The sequence below is a fragment of the Musca domestica genome, unplaced genomic scaffold (genome assembly GCF_030504385.1).
Source record: "Musca domestica strain aabys unplaced genomic scaffold, Musca_domestica.polishedcontigs.V.1.1 17, whole genome shotgun sequence".
Lineage (NCBI taxonomy): Eukaryota > Metazoa > Arthropoda > Insecta > Diptera > Muscidae > Musca > Musca domestica.
The window spans coordinates 7,383,199-7,398,811 of record NW_026712230.1 but is presented as its reverse complement, the minus strand read 5'-3'; the positions used below and the strand labels follow the sequence as shown (position 1 = coordinate 7,398,811).

The following is a 15,613-nucleotide window of genomic DNA, read 5'->3' as shown; positions in this document are numbered from 1 at the left end:
AAGTTCGTGTTTTTCCAGATAATCGCATGAACTGACTGGACATTTGAAATCTAAAATGAATTATACAGAAAATTTAGCTGTCGAAAAATTGTTATGAGTAAATATTTTTTTTCAGCAAAAAAATTTTAAACTCTCTATAACTTAGCAATTGCTCTGTTCAAGATCTGCAAGAATGTAAACATTTTTACTCCCATAACCAATTCTCCATTTATGATATCGGAAAAAATTGCAAAACTAGTAGATTCTTGCAGGTTCTAAAAAAAAAACATAGAAATTGTATTGCGAATATACTCTCATCTTGCGTTTCCACTGCACTTGATTCGCTCTCTATTCGTTGTTTGACCCTTAACTATGAAAAAAACTACCTAATTCTTCACACAAAATTTCCTGAGCGAACACTCATATTTGTACGTTGTTCAAATCAAATCACTCTCAGAACAACGAAAAAATACGTCCCATCCCTAACAAATGAGACCATTTATCGAAAAAATAAATTATGACATTTAAAAATTAAAAATAGAAAAATTTGATGAAATTTTAAAATTTTTTGGGAAGACTGAAAATTATGAATAAAAACTACAATGTTGAATGGCGTATGTACATTCAAACGAAAGTAAATTTTGTTTTCTCTCTCATTTGAGGTACGCATTTTGTCCACGAGTTAAAATTTCCACAGAAAACGCAAACAAAAGAGGCAACATTTTCAAAAAGTTTCTATCGGCAGAAAAAAATGTTTGACAAGTGTCTCTCCAGCAGAATTTAAAAATGGAAAAACACAAAAATGTTTTCAAAATGTCAACATTTACACAAAAAGTTGAAATCGTGAATGGAAATTGTAAAATTAATGATATAATAAATCTTTGGGAGGAAAACAATAATTTCTTCTATTCATATTAGTGAGAATTTCATGTATTTTCGTATAAATTCCCATTAACATCAACAAACAAAATTTTTGAAAAAAGGAATTATTTTACTATGAATTACGAATCGTGCCGTATGAACGGGTTAATTCGTGTACTTAATTCTGAGAGCGAACAACGTTGTTCGGTTTCCAATGGAAACATGCTATCATTTATTGGACTTTGGTTTATCAGAAATATTTTCTACAAATAATTGGCTCTTATCGTATCGTATACACACCCATAGAAACAATCGATTATCATATAAAACTGTCAATTTTGAGCGACTGTGTGTATTCTACTTGAGAATTTTTAACACCAACAATCGATTAATCGAAAGTCGACTTACGTATCCCTAGGAAAAATGTAACAGTCGTTCAGCAGCCATCGTGGAGAGTACTTGTTCTCGCGTAGTCGGAATTTGTTGTTTATGTTGTGAAAGAGAAGAGTGGGAGAGTTAGAGAGTTGAAATTTGCATTGATTGAAGTTTTCAGTGTTGGTGGGGAGGTGCAAATTATTTTTGCTGCCAAAAATCCAAGTTTATGAAAGAAAACAGAGTTAATTGAAGTTGGCTCAAATTAAAATTGTGTTTTTTTGTTGTGGCTTTAAATTGAAATATAATTATATTCAATGGAATATGGAAAATCATATTAATTCAAGTGTGGAGAAAATCTCATTGTGTTATTTACTTTTTCCCCCTTGTTTTTTCATATATTCTTAACTCTCCGGCGATTGGTGTTTAGTGGTGTATTTGTATTGTGTGCGAACGAGAGAAAAGTGCGTACTGTTTGTTGTTCGAGAGGGTGGAATAGGAATTGCGGGGGAAAATTACTTGGCGGAGAAGCATTTTTTTACTGAAACACAAAAAGCCTGCTGCAAAGCAGAAGAAGAAAATGGTCAATTAGTGAAGTTGTTGTATACTTGATTTATACAAAATTTAATTGTATTTTTTTAAACTTGTGCACGCCAAAATGGCAAAAAATGGGAAATAAATTTCGAAGTGAAAACAAAATGTTTTAAACGCAAATACAAAATAAATAAGAGAAAAACAGATATCTTTATTTGTTTGCTGCAGCTCGGGGCGGCGGCTGTTGCAATTGGAAAACGATATTGTGGATTTTTGTTTGTTGGGTTTGTAGTTGTTGTTGTTGTGGTTGGTAATATACAACCTAAGTGGAGCCCAAAATCCTGTGTCGGTCACTGTGTTGTTGGTAACCACAAATGAAAAAAGAAAAAACCGGCTAACCTATCCAACCAAACAGCCAGCAGAGCAGAGCCATTGATTCATCTTTAGAGGCCAAAAGAAAAATCACAAAATCCTGTTTTGTAACCTTAAGAAATTAAGATAGAAGAAGAAGAAAAGGAGGAGAAGAAAAGAAACATCTCAACATACACACACGCCCAACTAAACTTCATAATTGTGTTCAAATGAATTTTGTGGATAATTGTGCACAAAAGCAACAACAACGAAGATGAAGATATAGCTCAAACAGCGACAAATAACTACAAAACAACGACATTAAACTAAAATAAAACAAAACAATTCAAGTGCAAAACTAAAATCAAGTAAATAAACGAACGTCATTATTACGAAGAGGAGCAGCAGCAACAACATCATCATTATTAGAGTCAACATCATTATTATATTTGGCTAAGAGCGACAGAAAGCATCACCAGCCAGCAGCAGTCAACTACTTTCCCCTTTTGAAAAGAAAATTTTGCAAAGAAACGGCTCCAACATGTCGACACGTTCTCAGCTAACAAAGGATTTAAATGGTGAGTATCGTTTCGGGTTCGTGTTGCAGTTAACACCAAAATTTCTCCAACAACAGCAAAACCATATTGTGGAAATATTCGTTTTTTTTTCTCTTCCTTTTGTTTATGTCATTAAATCACAGTTTGTTTTGGGGTTTTATTGCTGCTCCCATTTATTGCCAATTTGTTTAGAAGAAATGTTAGGAGTTTGGGTATATGGTTCTGATTTCGATTTTTTTAAACACCTTCATTGTGGATAATTTGTGTGTGTTTATATGTGTGAGTAAATGCGTTTTATGAATAGTGGTGGAGGTGCATGCAGAGATGGATACGTTAAACTTCAAAGTAAACAGGATAGTTGTTTTAAGGCTAAGCTGTTCATGTATGTCAAAAAAAAAAAAAAAATGCGAAAGAAAAACATCAAATCTTTGTGTGTTTAAAAATGTTTAATGTTTTTATATTTGAATAATATAAAAACATCACATTTTCAAATAACATAAAAATATTGTTAAATTGATTTAGAATTTTACGCTGAACCACAATAAGTATATGTATAAATTGTGTATTTCGACCCTCCATAGCATGGGGGGGGGGGGTAAATACTTAAAAATAATTTAGTCTGTAAATTGCCAGGGTATACAAATAAATATTCAGAAAACCAAAAAATTATCAGCAATTTAAAACGGAATATGTTCGGAAAGTAATAGTACTTTCTCAGCTTCTTTTATGGCAAAACATTCGATTTTCATCAGTCATTGATTTTTTACAGGAAACATTTATAAAGTTTCTTTGCAAATATAACTTTAACTCTTTTTTGTAGTTGGCATGGTGCCCTTGCCAATATTTTTAAAAATTATAAAATTCTTGCAGATGACATTATCAAAATGCGGACCCACTGTATGACTTTTTTACTTAAAATTAAGCAGATTTAAACATATCTATCGAATTTACTGGCCTATGAATTCCGCATATTCTAAAACTAACCCTTGATAACTTTCATGAAACCGCACACTATTTTTAATTTTTTCTATGCTATTGAATTCTCTTCAAATATAACGTTACTCCTCCTCAAGCGTTTGAGATAGAAAATGGGTTTAAAATGCAAAATCGCTCGGTATGCATATTTTTTAAATAAATAGTCCTTGCTGTATTTTTAATTCCAGTAGATTTTTATTTCGCCATCAAAATTTCTACATATTATAATTTAAGTATAGGAGGAACTATTTTGTCTTTTACTAAACTAATTATAGCACCTATAAAAATAAAATTTCATTTACCCTTACCATTCCCCTGGTACTTCAGTATTTTCACTAAATAGTGCTTGCTGATTACAACGACATAAATTGATTAATTGGAAATCCATACTTCTCGAGATTAATGTATCTGTATACTTTGTTTTTATTGCAACGATTAAGAGCCATAAATACATATCATATGTATAATTTAAAAATATCCACCACTTTCTATTAAACAATATCCATATTGTTGAGGTTATGGAAGCATAATGATAAAAGACAGAACTATAAACCATATTTAAATCTATATAAGTTATTATGTGCGGAACTCCATATTTCCTAAGATGTTGTTCTAAAAAGTTCCATAAGCATTCTTCGTATTGCTTTTAATGATTGGAATTGAAAGAAGGTCTGGGTTAAAACGATATAGGCAATCCATTTTTACGAGGAAGTCAACTTTTTGAGATATGGTTCCGGAATTCAAGATGTATGTATTCTCTAATTCTTTTTGTTATTACCAAAAAAAAAAATAAAAACATATTAAAAAAATATTTTATCAATTAATGTCGTTAAATATCATTATTTATATACGCAGTAGGTAGGTTAAGTTCGTAAATGCGTAATGTCGGTCCACGTTTTCGTACAGCCTCCATATAACAGTACCTCCCGATACTCGTTATTTTTTTCAAATTACGTATTTAAAGTTCGTAACGGGTACTGCAACCTGTGACAAAATTGTCTATGCAGGTCCACCTACCCATGTAACGGTTTTCATTTAAGCGGTATTTTTTTACCTATTTTTTTGGTATTTTTCAAGTTCCTTTTAACTGTTGGAGGGTATTAAATATTAGGCCCGGTCGAACATAGCTGTTTTTAATTTGTTAAAAATTCTGTGGAAATGGAAAGAATAAGCCTATATTACACATCTTCGAACTGTGCAAAGTTTCAATCGAATTGGGTACTTCCAGAAAGTAATTTTTTTTTATATATGTCCTCTGTAGCCATACGGCTAAGGGTGTAGCTACTGACAAAATAACCCACAATATAAACACTTAAAATAGTGCGGAATTAAGACACTTTCATCAATCACGGAAAAAGTAATTGACTTAAATTCCGAGAGAAATTCTGAACATCGCTACACAGAACTGTTCAACTCCTCTGATGTTTAGGTTACGGAAAAGATTTTCCAAGCCATTATAGCGGTTGAATGCACGAAGGACTAGCATATGACAGCAACGAGTTAAGGGCACCTAACCCTACTAATCTGAGTGTTAGAAAGAGAGTCGAATATCAATAGTCATTATCTGTTGTTAGTCGCAGGACGCTATGAAACGGACAAGTATTTCTTAAGACTTGTGGGAGAATTGCAGCAATTTGTCTCCTCATATCACTAGGGTACTATTTTCTTTGATTCGGCTTTCTGCCGCCTCCTTAATACCCATTGGGCGAGAATTGATAGCAATTTCCCGAATATTTGGTGGACTTTTCTACCATTAGGCGATTTACCAATGGGATCATCTTGACCTATTTTTAAAAATGTATGTAAACTCCCTTTGCTATAGGACCCAGAATATATCAATACTCTAAGTCTTACTTTATCGCCAGGAATTAATAAATTTTAAGAACCCATTTCAGGATTGAAATTATCATTTAAGAAGGTTGATTTTATACTTTGGTTAAAAAAATTGCCGAAGATGTTTGATTTAGGGTATTATTACATCCAATTTATTTATAAGAGATATTTTGTCTTATTACTATACCGCTTCAAGTCAGTTTTTATTTTTTTTTTTTTTGGATTGATTTGATTTCTTTCTTGTTTTTAGTTATGTTGACCCTAATATCTACCGAATGTTGACCCTACCGATGTTGACCCTAATATCTACCCTATATATCTAAGATGTAGGGATTAAAAGATATCTCAATCTGAAAATTTAGAAGTACCTTTATTTAGGTTACTTTGCAAACTTCAAAACGCCGACACTCATGCTTTCTGGTACTTCGAAGCCCCTTTCATTATTATGATTTTCTCCCAATATCAGTAAAAAAATATTTAAAATTGTTTTACTTAAGCCTTACAGAGTGATTTGGTTAAGCTTTTAATATCCATATCAAAGACGACCCTGCATTTTGCCTTTTTCCACTTTTCACTTTTTTGAAGTTTTTTATATTGCAACAATTTTGAAAGGATTTATTCCCTTTAGAATTTTACTTCCATCTTGTTAGATACCTCATACTTCAAAATAAACATATTTTTTAGCCTCTTTTGAAATGTTTTAATCATAATTAACACTTTCCATCTCTGACTGGGAATTTGTGTGTAGTATGTATGCTGTAAACAGACTTCGTTCTTATTGTGTCTTCCTGTGCTGCATACTCACTGCGTTTCCTTTTTTTCTACATTATGCTTTCAAATATTTGGGGACTCATCAGGCTTACTTCATTCCAACCATTTCCGTTTTGGTTGGTGTTTAGGTTGTTGTTGTTGCTACCTTTTGTTTTGTTTGTTTGCTCTGTGTTTTGTGGCTGTCATCATTCGTAATCCTTGTGTATCCATTTACACCACCACCACCTACTCAGCTACCTCGTTCACATTTGGGTTTTCGTTCGCCTTTGAAGTTGCATTTTATGACTCGTTCGCCTGTTAATTCTTGATTCTTAATGGTCATGTGTCACCACCCAAATAAATTGTTTACCTCTTCCTCCCACACAGAATGCACTTTTTTAAATCGCATTCTCTCTCTCATCGTCTCTCTTTGTTTGGTTGGTGGGCTTGTGTTTTGAATTGAGCATTAATGTTTGACTTCGTGTCCTTTTGCAAAAAGAGAGTGACACATAGAGAAATGGAGAGATTTGGAGAATAAATGACATTTACATTGCCATTCTTTTTGGCCAACAACCAAAAATATAGGTCTCTCTCCTGTTTATTTTTTCTTCTTGTTATCGTCATTGGCAAATTGCAAAGTTTTTGGTAAATAGGTGTATTTGTGGTTCCACTGATTGCTGAATCAGTTTTTGTAGTCCGCCACCCTTGTTCTCTGTAATGCAACTACTATTTGTCAATCCTACAACCACAATTAATCATCATCCTGTGGAAAAATGGAGCCAAAAATGTTCTCTTTTTTTGTCCTTTTCGTTTGTTATCCTCCCAAAAAAAGGGATTTGTAGAGCAATGACCCTTTTGTCGAAATGTTTCTTTGGGATGTGATGGGATCTTTTATAAGGCATGTGTAAATATAAATAGAGAACTGGTAAATTTGAAATTTTAGACAATATATTTATACAAATTTATAAAATCGCTTATATAGCACATTTTATAACCACCAGCAGGATAATAAAGAACCTGAAAAATTCGTATAGAAAGGTGGCACAATATTATGGGTTTGTATCAATACTCAATCGATTTTAGTACATTTGTATGCCCTGTGCGTAGGATAACTCTCAAATATTTTAACCAAACATAAAATGCGAAAATGAACAATATTAGTCTAGTCCTTCTTGCACCGCCCCTTTCCCATGATATGTCAAAATTTTTAATAATATCTAAATGGGGAACAATATTTTGTTTTACATTGAAGCTAGTGTAAAAATGGGGTTTATCGGTCACTTATTTTACATTTATAAAAAAGTGAAGAGTCAAATAGAAATTTGTATAAATAGAATATCTTTCATAAACAAGGGAACTGATGAGGATTTGTGGCTCTTTACGAAACCAATATTCGGAATTATTAAAATTTCTTTCAGATGGTAGAGCTTACTGCTTTTTACTTGCTTTTAGGTCGAACATTTGGTACTCTGAAAGGAAATACCAGCTTTGGTCCAAACTTGGTACATCGTAATATTATTATCTAACTTAGATTGAATTGGGATATGGGCAATATCGGTCCACTCCTTCTGGTACCTACGCCCCAAACAGGTCAACAATTTCACAGAAAACGGTAGTTACCTTATTGAAGAAGAAGGGATCATCCAATTTTATGCAAACAAAGCCAGGTAGGGGAATGATCAATATCGACCCACTTCATCAAGTATCTCCCCCACAAGGAGGGTAAAAATGTTAACAAATCATAATTACATCAAAATGCAAAATAAACATCCGATTATTTTCAAATTTCGCACATCCAAATACATCTACAAACAGCTAAATTTGTGGGCGGGGAGATGGGATATAGCAGACCATTCCCTCAGGTACCTTCCAGATAATGGGACAAAAATTTTGAATAACCTTGAAGGTTCTAAAACGCGAAATGAGCATCCGATTATTTTCATACTCTCCACATCTCAAAATTTCTATCAACACAATAGCGGGTGGTAATATGGAATATAACGGACCCATCCTTCTTGTACCTCCCCCACAAGCCGTCGAAATTATGAGAAATTGTAACTGTTATTGAATGCAAAATATAAAACCATAAAATAATATTTTGAATAAGCAGAATGCGCATTGAATGCGAAATAAGCATTCACACTTTCTAATATTTCTAATGAAATAAGATCTACCATTTCGGTCCACTTCTTCATGCAACATTATCGTATCACATTCTGAAGCTCACTTGACCACACAAGTATACATACGCAAGCAGTAAACAATTTTGTGTGAAATAAAAGCTCACTTAAAATTGTTTTTTTTCTTTTGAAAAATTAAGGGGAGGGAATTCCCTAATTTCGTTGATTCGAAAAAAAATTGTAAAATGAGGCAGCAGTTCACCAACCAATATCAAATGATGCCACAATTTGTGCTGGTATCAACCGCATCAAGTTTACGCCTCACAAAAGAGAACTTTTTCATTTACTCAATAGTCGGAGATATTTTGCCACTGCTGTCATCACTTGAGTATTGACTTTAGCTGTTATTACTAAATAATAATATAATGTAGGCTAGAAGTCTTTAAGTAGCCATTGACGCAGCAGTTTATTAATGGGGCATTGGATGAAGTAGGGGGTGTTAAAGAGAAGTGATCGTTTTCATTAACTCAACAATGCCGCCTGGCATCATTTTCGAGAGTTTGAAATTTGTTTTAACTAAAAAATACAAATACAATGCGAAAAGGTCTATTTTATCAAGAGAAAAAAATTAAAAGAGGCGTGGCACCAGAACAACATGTCTAGTAGAACGTTATTATATTTATAAACGACTTTTATGAATTTACATCTAGAAAATAGATTACAATTTACCATATATCTATCTTAGAATATATTGTGGTGTGGACCTATACCATTTACTTATAAATGGTTCGGTACACATTATGAACTTAATACACCAATATCAACACTGATCCACACTGATAACTTCAAATATTAAACTTCTTTTAACAATGTGTCGAAAATTTTCCGGCATAGGCCATTTTTAAACTTCACGAATTTGAATATTTTACTAAAAATTCTGCTAAAATTTTACAAATCCTGAATATAGCTGTGTATTGGTCATAACCTATTACAATATTCAAATACGTCACTTAAAAAATCTGTTAAATAATGTAGCTAAAAACATCAAAATACCTAATATGTTGAGGTACCGTAATATGGGGGATTTACGAAGACCTGGGCCTTCATAGACAATTTTCCGTCACGGAAACTATTAGGAAATTCAAATAAGAAATTTCAAACAATTTCGGTAAACATTGTACATAAAATCGTCAAAATACCGAATATAGGGAGGTACTGATATATGGGGCCTATACGAAGACCTGGACCTGCATAGACAATTTTCTGTTATAGACTGTAGTTTCTATTACGAACTCTAAAATAACTCTCGGTGAATAATATCGCTAAAATCATGTAAGTACCGAATATCTGAAGGTACCATTATATGAAGGCTGTACAAAGACGTGGGCCTGCATAGGCAACTTTGGTCACAAGCCATTACAATATTTAAATACGAAACTTGAAAACAAATCAGGTGAATAATGTAGCTAAATTCATCTAAATACCGAATATAGGGCGGTACCGTTATGTCAAGGCTATGCGAAGAACCGGACCTGCATAGAGAATTTTCCTTCACGGGCTGTAGTATCTATTAGGAACTTCAAATACGAAATTTCAAACAATTTCGGTGAATATTGTACCTAAAATAGTAAAAATACTGAATATAGGGAGGTACTGACATATGGGGCCTATACGAAAACAATACGAACTCTAAATACGAAATTTGGAATAACTACGGTGAATAATATCGCTAAAATTATCCAAATACCAATATTGGGAGATACCGTTATATCAGGGCTATACGAAGACCCGGACCTGCATAGACAATTTTCTGTCATAGACTGTAGTACCCGTTACGAACTTTAAATATAAAATTTGAAATAATTCCAATAAATAATGTCGCTAAAATCATGAAAGTACCGGGGGCTATACGAAGACGTGGGCCTGCATAGGCAACTTTTGTCATAAGCCATTACAATGTTCAAATATTATTATATTATTTATCAATAATCAAAAACTTATCAATATCAGCACAATATGAGCTAACATGAAGGTATCTACTGCATTCAGCTATTTTGATGGTCTTGTTCAGGGTCTTGATTCGGCCCTTATTTGGTGTTTTTGTCTCCCAAGGAGTAGAACGCCTTTTCTATTTTAGGATATGGTCCCCAGTCCAATTTCCAAACAACAGGGGGTTGAAAAAATACCCATTTGAAGTTTTGATGTAATTGTTCATACCTACGTTTATATCTATTTTGGAAATCTTCTGTAAAAAGACAGTTTAAACTCAAAAAAAAACCTCTCAGCTAAATTGTCGGAAATTTTTTCCAAGATTCTCAAAATAGCATAAACCAGGAGGTACCTTCATATGAGGGCTCTCCCAAAACATAAATCCATATCAAAAATTTTCCGCCAAGCGGACTTTAGCTCCCTGAAAAAAAAACCAATAAGATCCAAATCAATTAAAAAATGTGGACCTAGCTCTCTATTAGTTGAATTCAGGGGCTGGAGAATGTAAAGTTATCGTCAGATTTATAGGGCATTTTCCAATACCGGCCGGTAAAAAGAAATCGTTTTTAAGGATCTTCTATTATTGAAGACCTTTGAAAACTACCTTTAGAAGTTCTGTTTAAGATTTCGAAATGATCTCTCGAAACTATTGAAGTCTATCGAATTAATGTGTGCACGGCCACCCATCAAATGTATTTACACTTTCCCATTATTTTCACAACACACCTCGTATGAGTGTATGTGTTTTCCATACATGATGTTTGGTTTTTTTGTGCAGTAATATTATTTATTTTTTATTGCAGCAGATGATTCGTATTTTTTTAGAGCGGTATCTCTCTCGATGCGCTCTATTGACCTCATTTTTGCCGTGTCGAAAAATTTCGTAGACACATTCAACACCAAACAACAACAACAAAAACATCGCCGCCAAGAAGAACGCCATGTATGTTTGGTTAATACATGACGCTGGTCGTTCTATGGAAAACAAAACAAGCATTAGCCGAAAATAGTTTCGGAATAAAGAGCTATTCTAAAAAAGATTAATTTATTAAAATCGATTTTTAGAATATCCAAACATGAAATTGTTTGGAAGAACATTTTAATTTGATTTTGAATTCTTGAACAATAAGACATGAACGTGTGAAAAAAGGGGGAGAGGGAAATTCCCCAAATGTATCAATGGGTTGAAAAACAATTTTGTGGATGTGTTATTTTATCTTGATTTATTTTATTTTGTGGAAAATTTATTTAATATTAAGTGGCCAAAGAAGATACGCAGATGCATAATGTAGTCTGAAATGTGTTAAGTGGAATAAATATAAATATAGCACTTTTATTTAAAATTTTCCATTACAAATTTTGTTTTTTAGGGCGACTATTTACAAAAAACAAATAGAGTGGAAGTCTTATTTCTACTAAACATCAGCTAAAAGAATTTTTATAAATTGAAAACATGGAGATATGGAATGTTCCGGAAGATCCCTAACTCAGTAAAACCTAAATGATGTCGATTCTAAACGATGTACGAGAAAGAATGTCCCGTTATAGTATATTTTCTCACTTAATTTGTATATGTGTCATTTTTTAAAAAAGTATCGGTGAAAGTGGACCGATACATCTCATCTTTCATAAAATTCAAGTGAATGGGTCAATTACTTCGCGTTTTATAAGCACAGCACACCAAAAAGTGCAGGAAAAACCCAGTAGTTTATAAACGTAGAGATAAAATTAGAATACATGTGTATCGGTTTTTTAAAAGTTTTCACCGCAAAAAAAAAAACAAATTTACCACATTTTTCGTATGTAGATTCCTTGGAATCCCTGAAGGGTGGGATGAAAAAACTGCAACCAACTACAGACTGCTGTCATTTTTAAGCCACTCGTCCGACAGATGCTAAAATGATTCCAGTGACCGATTATTACATTGTTTACAAGCGTACAAAAGCATGTTGGTGAGAATTTTCCAGAAAAAAGTTATTCGTGATGGAATTCAATGGTGATAGTGTGATTTTTTTATATTTGGCTGGAAAACCACAAGTGGCTATAGTTAGAGCACTCCAGCATTTACATGTAAATAAATATTTTGTGTCTCGGTTTTCTCCGATGAGAAAACATTCGTTGTCCAGCAGTTTGAAAACAAAGAAAATGATCGTGTTTACTGGCCAAAGAGGTCAGCTGAAAATTTGTACCTTCGGTTGACCACCAGAAATCAAGTGCCGGCAATGGTGATGGTGTGGGACGCCATAACAGCCGATGGTCGCTCTCGGCTTGACCGTGGCATCAGAATAAATGCCAAATATTATCAGGAAAATATTCTGTAGGGTTATTAAAGCCTTGGGCACGCAAACATTTTGGCCGCAGACCTTGGACATTCCAACAGGACTCAGCACCATCGCACTCAGCACGCGCAAACCAAGAATGTTTACAAAATGAGGTTCCTCGCTTCATTTTACAATACCAAAGGGTTGATCACCTCAAGCAAGCACTTCAGGCAACATTCGTGTGACGGTTTCATTGGCCGTTTGAAGGCCATAATTCGTGCCAAAGGTGATTTGTTCGAACAAACCTATATTTATTCTTAATTTTGTTGCTACTTCCGACATTTTTTGCTTTCATTCAATGAAATTTAAAAAAAAAAAATTATTTCACCCTGTAGATATCAGATACAAATTTCATCGAGATCGGTTCAGATTCGGATATAGCTTCCATACATGTCTTCGTTAGATTTCAATTGTGTTGCTCACCAAATATGTAATATTAGGGAGTTGCACGAGAAATAGTGGATTGATATTGTATATTTTTCACTTAAAAATGATAGAATTTTAATCTTATGCCTAGTTTGTACTTTTTATAGTTTGTACCCGTTATAGGGAAGGTACAATAAGGGATGGAGCCATTTTGTCCAGGCTATGAAACTCGATCTCAATTTGACATAAATATTACGATATGCCTACTCTGCTAAAATCGGATGCTCCCTTCACATTTTTGTGGGTTAGGTACCAGAGGAGTGAACCTATATTGTTCATTGTTCGAAATGGTTACGAGTTTATTAAACTAATAATTATCAAGTTTGGATCAATATGGATACTCTCGAGAGGAAGGGAGAAAGAGAGATAGTTATGATATGCACATCCTTGACAATCAAAGGGACATGACAATATCAATTCTGAAATTAATTTCATTCAATGACGCATGAGGTCAGAATCTGTTATTTCGATAAAGCTCATTTTGATCTTTTCAGCGAATCAATAATTTTGAAAACGATATCGACATATATCCCATAAATTTTTAGTCTGTCATAGATGTAATGTGATCAGTTTGAATTTTTTACTCGTGCATTCTCACGTCACGTCCACATATTATGAAGATTATTTCAAAGCCAAGTGAATAAGTGATATCTTATCAATAAATTTATTTAATTTTATTATTTAGAATGCGGTAACAACAATTGAAATAACCAAAACAAATGATTTCGGCAAATTTCTATATACTCTGCTGAAATGAATTAATTTGAACTCTTATTAAACCTTTTAAAGGTTAATATTTAAGCAGTGCGAAAGTTAATAATCCCAATTAAAAACAAGTAAAATAGTATCTGTCGGTTTTGCCGACAGATGTATACCACCTCCAGCCTTGAGTTATGAGTATTCAAATTGTTTACCCTTTATGGGGGAGTTTCCGAAGCAGTTGGCCAATATTGTCCAATTCGTATTTGACCTAAGTCTAATATAAATATTACAACGTGCCAGATTTGAACTATATTGTATACTTTCTATACTTTATAAGAGACGTGCAAATATTTTTGGAAATGTGGAAATATGCGTGAGGTACCAGATTAGTGAACCGAAATATCCCACTTCATCTAATTCAGATAAAAATATTGGTATGTGCAAAGTTTGAAGGAAATCAAACTTTTATATCAAATTTTATACGAAATCATAAATTCCGATAAATTAAATATTCATATTAGATTTCTTGTTAAGAGAAGTATTTGTAAGGATCGCCGACTTTTTTCCCAAGTTAGACAGATATAACTTGTGACCCGCAGGTATATATATCATCTTCACAAAAGATTTTGTGAAGTTTGGATGTTTAAAATTTCAATAGAGTTGGTTGTTTATTTGGCTTTATTTTTCAAAATTATGAATCCTTTGTGGGGAAAGTACAAGAAGGAGTGCGCCGATATATCCCTTTTCTTGTGTTAGTAGAAATAATGGGATGTGTGAAATATGAAGAGAACCTGACGCTTATTTCGGATTTTATAATCGTTTCAAACTTTCACTTCACATTCCAGAAGGAATGGTCCGATCTCCACCATCTTTATAATAGATCTTGTGTTGAGGGAAATATTGAGATGTTAAGACTAAATGGAATCGAGTATTATTTTCGCGTTTTATGAGCTTCTTGGATATTCAAAATTTTGACCCTTTGCCCTTCTTCTCCAGTCCTTCGGATAATAAAATATTGTAATGTGTGCAATTTGAAGACAATCGGACAGTTTCATCACATTTTATAATAGCGGAGGTACTTGATAGAGTGGACCGATATTGTCCAGCATTTTTGCAAATACTATGATTTGCAAAGTTGGAGCAAAATTGAATTATATTTTCTCTTTATGGGCAGTAAAAGATTTTTTCGAAAATTTTTACCTTTTCTGGGGGAGGTACAAGAAGGCGCTGACCTATATTGCCTATCTCCGAACTCGATCTAAGTTTGATTATAATATTACGATGTACCAAGTTTCAACCAAATCGGATGCTTCTTCGAGAGTTGTCGTGCGCCAAGCAGACAGACAGATGGACGGACAGACATCGTTAGATCGACTCCAAATGTCCTGAAATGGATTTGGTCCAAAGAGACTTAGGGTCTAAAACCGTTATTTCGATAATGCATATATCTAATAAACGTTGTTTTATAAAAACAACAATAAAGGGATAAAGCCTGACCATTTTGCAACAACAAAATACTACGCTATCCCGAACAAACAAGGCAACACTGTTCTATATCAAATAATATTTACCCTTTTAAGCCATATTGCTGAGGGTATAATTACTCTAACAGTTTTTATACATATCGTCAAAGTACTGCATGTGTTAAATGGACCTATTCTTGCTTAACAAGGGATGGGTATTCAACATATCTTTTTTTTGGTCACATTGAAAACCATTTTCCCCTACTCATTCTGCAATCGTCAAATCAATCCATGGGAAGCAATTTTTCTCCCACCCATCCAAAAGTTAACTGAAAATCTCTTGTTCATTACTCAACAACGTAATAACTATGAATTCCACT

The 15,613-nt window shown here is 33.4% G+C and overlaps 1 protein-coding gene across 2 annotated transcripts in view; it reads left to right on the top strand.

Moving 5' to 3' along the window:
- The first annotated feature begins 1,267 nt into the window (after positions 1-1,267).
- LOC131801614 (F-actin-uncapping protein LRRC16A-like) overlaps positions 1,268-15,613 on the top strand; it is a 137,688-nt gene continuing 123,342 nt past the window's right edge. For both annotated transcript variants that reach the window (XM_059120444.1, XM_059120441.1), the window contains exon 1: positions 1,268-2,675. In XM_059120444.1, coding sequence (XP_058976427.1) covers positions 2,639-2,675 — 37 coding nt within the window. In that variant the 5' untranslated portion in view covers positions 1,268-2,638. The remainder of the gene's footprint in view (positions 2,676-15,613) is intronic.